Source organism: Lygodium microphyllum, chromosome 1, assembly GCF_053477565.2.
Source record: "Lygodium microphyllum isolate KBCC chromosome 1, Lygodium_microphyllum_v1.1.10, whole genome shotgun sequence".
NCBI classification, from domain to species: domain Eukaryota; kingdom Viridiplantae; phylum Streptophyta; class Polypodiopsida; order Schizaeales; family Lygodiaceae; genus Lygodium; species Lygodium microphyllum.
The window spans coordinates 29,796,954-29,799,046 of record NC_141135.1 but is presented as its reverse complement, the minus strand read 5'-3'; the positions used below and the strand labels follow the sequence as shown (position 1 = coordinate 29,799,046).

The window sequence follows — 2,093 nt, the reverse complement described above, 5'->3', positions numbered from 1 at the left end:
GCGGTGCACTAAATGACAGAACCAGAAAGAAGCTTGGGATGTATCCTCGGCCCTCGCTACCATACTCGGAAGAGGAAGCCAGAGTCAGAGACTTTGCAAAGTTTACGTTGGGGGGGGGGGGCGTCTTCATCTGTCGAAATGCTGGGACGACACGTAGCTGCTAGCACGCAACAGAAGAGAGGCAAAGTCCGCCCGAGTGACGCCGCAGCGACACCTGGAAGGGACGTGGCAAGTAACAGAGCATGCCCAGTAGCCCATATATAAACAAGACCGCCTCCTCGCTCACTCACTCTCCCGATCGAGCGCCGAGCTACGTCTCTCTAACTCTCTCACTCAGTCTCAGCCCGCGTTCTGTTCTGTAGTCGTTATATCGCTTATTCAGCTGCACTATCGTTAGCAGCAAGGATGGCGAACTTGATGGGCAAGATCGAGGAGAAGCTGCACATCGGCGGGCACCACAAGAAGCCCCAGGAGGAAGGGGGCCACGTGGCGGGCGCCCCCCACCACGGCGTTGGCCAGCCCGCTGGACCCCACGACGGCCCGCTCGGCCACCACCACCAGCCCCCTCCTCCAACCAACGCCCCCCACGTGGCGCCCGGCAGCCACGACGGTCCCATTGACAAGATCAAGAACAAAGTTAAGGGAAAGAAAGAGAAGGCCAAGGACCAGCCTGGCTACTCCTCCTCCTCCAGCGAGAGCGATGGCGAAGGCGGCCGCAGGGTACATAATATATTCCTATTGTCTTTACTAACTATCTGCTCATGATGAAGACTCCAGAAACAATAATTCTACGCATTATTATTGTTCTAGCATATTATGCATGCTGAATTCTAAGGTTTTAAGTTCGCACCGCCATTATTATTGTTCTAGCATCTTACGCATCCTAAATTCTAAGGTTTTAAGTTCGCACTGCCTGATCTTTCCTTTCTTTCTCTGCAGAAGAAAAAGATGGGTGTATTCTAAGCTGTCCTTGCAGCACTACATATAAAGAGTTCATCCTTCGACCCGAAGGAATTATTATACCGTTTCAGTTCAATCCACAGCCATTGTATGTGAATAATAATCGTTTCGTATTTGCAGCGCTTGTATTTAATATAAAGGTATTCCACTTCCACTTAACCTTAGCCCATTGTCATTTGTCTGCTCGGGCCACACCTACCTCTCTCTCTCTCTCTCTCTCTCTCTCTCTCTCCGTCGTGACTCGTATCGGCCCTCTCCATTGTTAACTTGGGCTCCTTTCCCCTCATCGTTACCTTGCGCAGCTCATTAATTAAGCTGCCATCTAACACATTAAAGATCGTAGTCGACACAATATTGGGTTCCATTATCTTTCTTTTTTTCCCCCCTCTTAATAAATCGAAGGCCTTAGTTCATGTAATAACGGAATGTTTTACAACACTCACGAGTTTAACATTTACATTATCGTTGATTGAAGTAAAGTTTTACAACACTCTAGGAGTGGCATTCACAACACTCTAGGATTGTAGCAAGTCTTAGGACAAAAGGGCAAGTGATACTAGTCTATATAGCCATATCCCTAAGCTTTTTGGCACAAACTTGAAAATCCAGTGAGAATTTTTAAGGGATTTCAAAATGATAAGGGATTTCAAAATGATGACAAAGTCTTCCTTTAGAATTCTAATGGCATCCATTAGAGCAATCGAGGATTTGTTTTTGAAAGCTATATATCATTCCTCCTATCCCAAAGGAATTTAAGTGATTGCTAAAGTCAGATTGAGCAACTTCCAAGAGGCATTACCCATATGATTTCGATCAGCAAAGAGCATTGTGGTGAAATTGAAGTCGATTGGCTTCCTTCAACCACTTCCAGACCCTATTCCAGACCACGATAGTATGGCAACAATCCCAAAATAAGTGGTGCTCATCCTCTTGGTCTTGTTTGCAAAGAGCGCACAAAGGAGACAAGGAGAGCCTCTTGACCAGACAAGCCCTTGGGCAAAGTTTCTTTGTAATCGACCTCCATTGAAATAAGCTAAGCTTGTAGATGGGAGTGGCTTTCCACACATGCTTGACCTTGCATTTCCATGTGCTAGTGTTTGGCCATGCGACAAGATCATCTCCACTTGTCACAT

General features: G+C 46.7%; 1 protein-coding gene across 1 annotated transcript; it reads left to right on the top strand.

The window, feature by feature from the left end:
- The first annotated feature begins 268 nt into the window (after nt 1-268).
- LOC148040952 (uncharacterized) lies at nt 269-1,108 on the top strand. Its single transcript, XM_087687332.1, has 2 exons — nt 269-720; nt 940-1,108. Exons 1-2 carry the CDS (start codon nt 406-408, stop codon nt 961-963), a joined length of 339 nt encoding a protein of 112 aa, XP_087543458.1. The 5' UTR covers nt 269-405; the 3' UTR covers nt 964-1,108.
- Nucleotides 1,109-2,093: the final 985 nt, after the last annotated feature.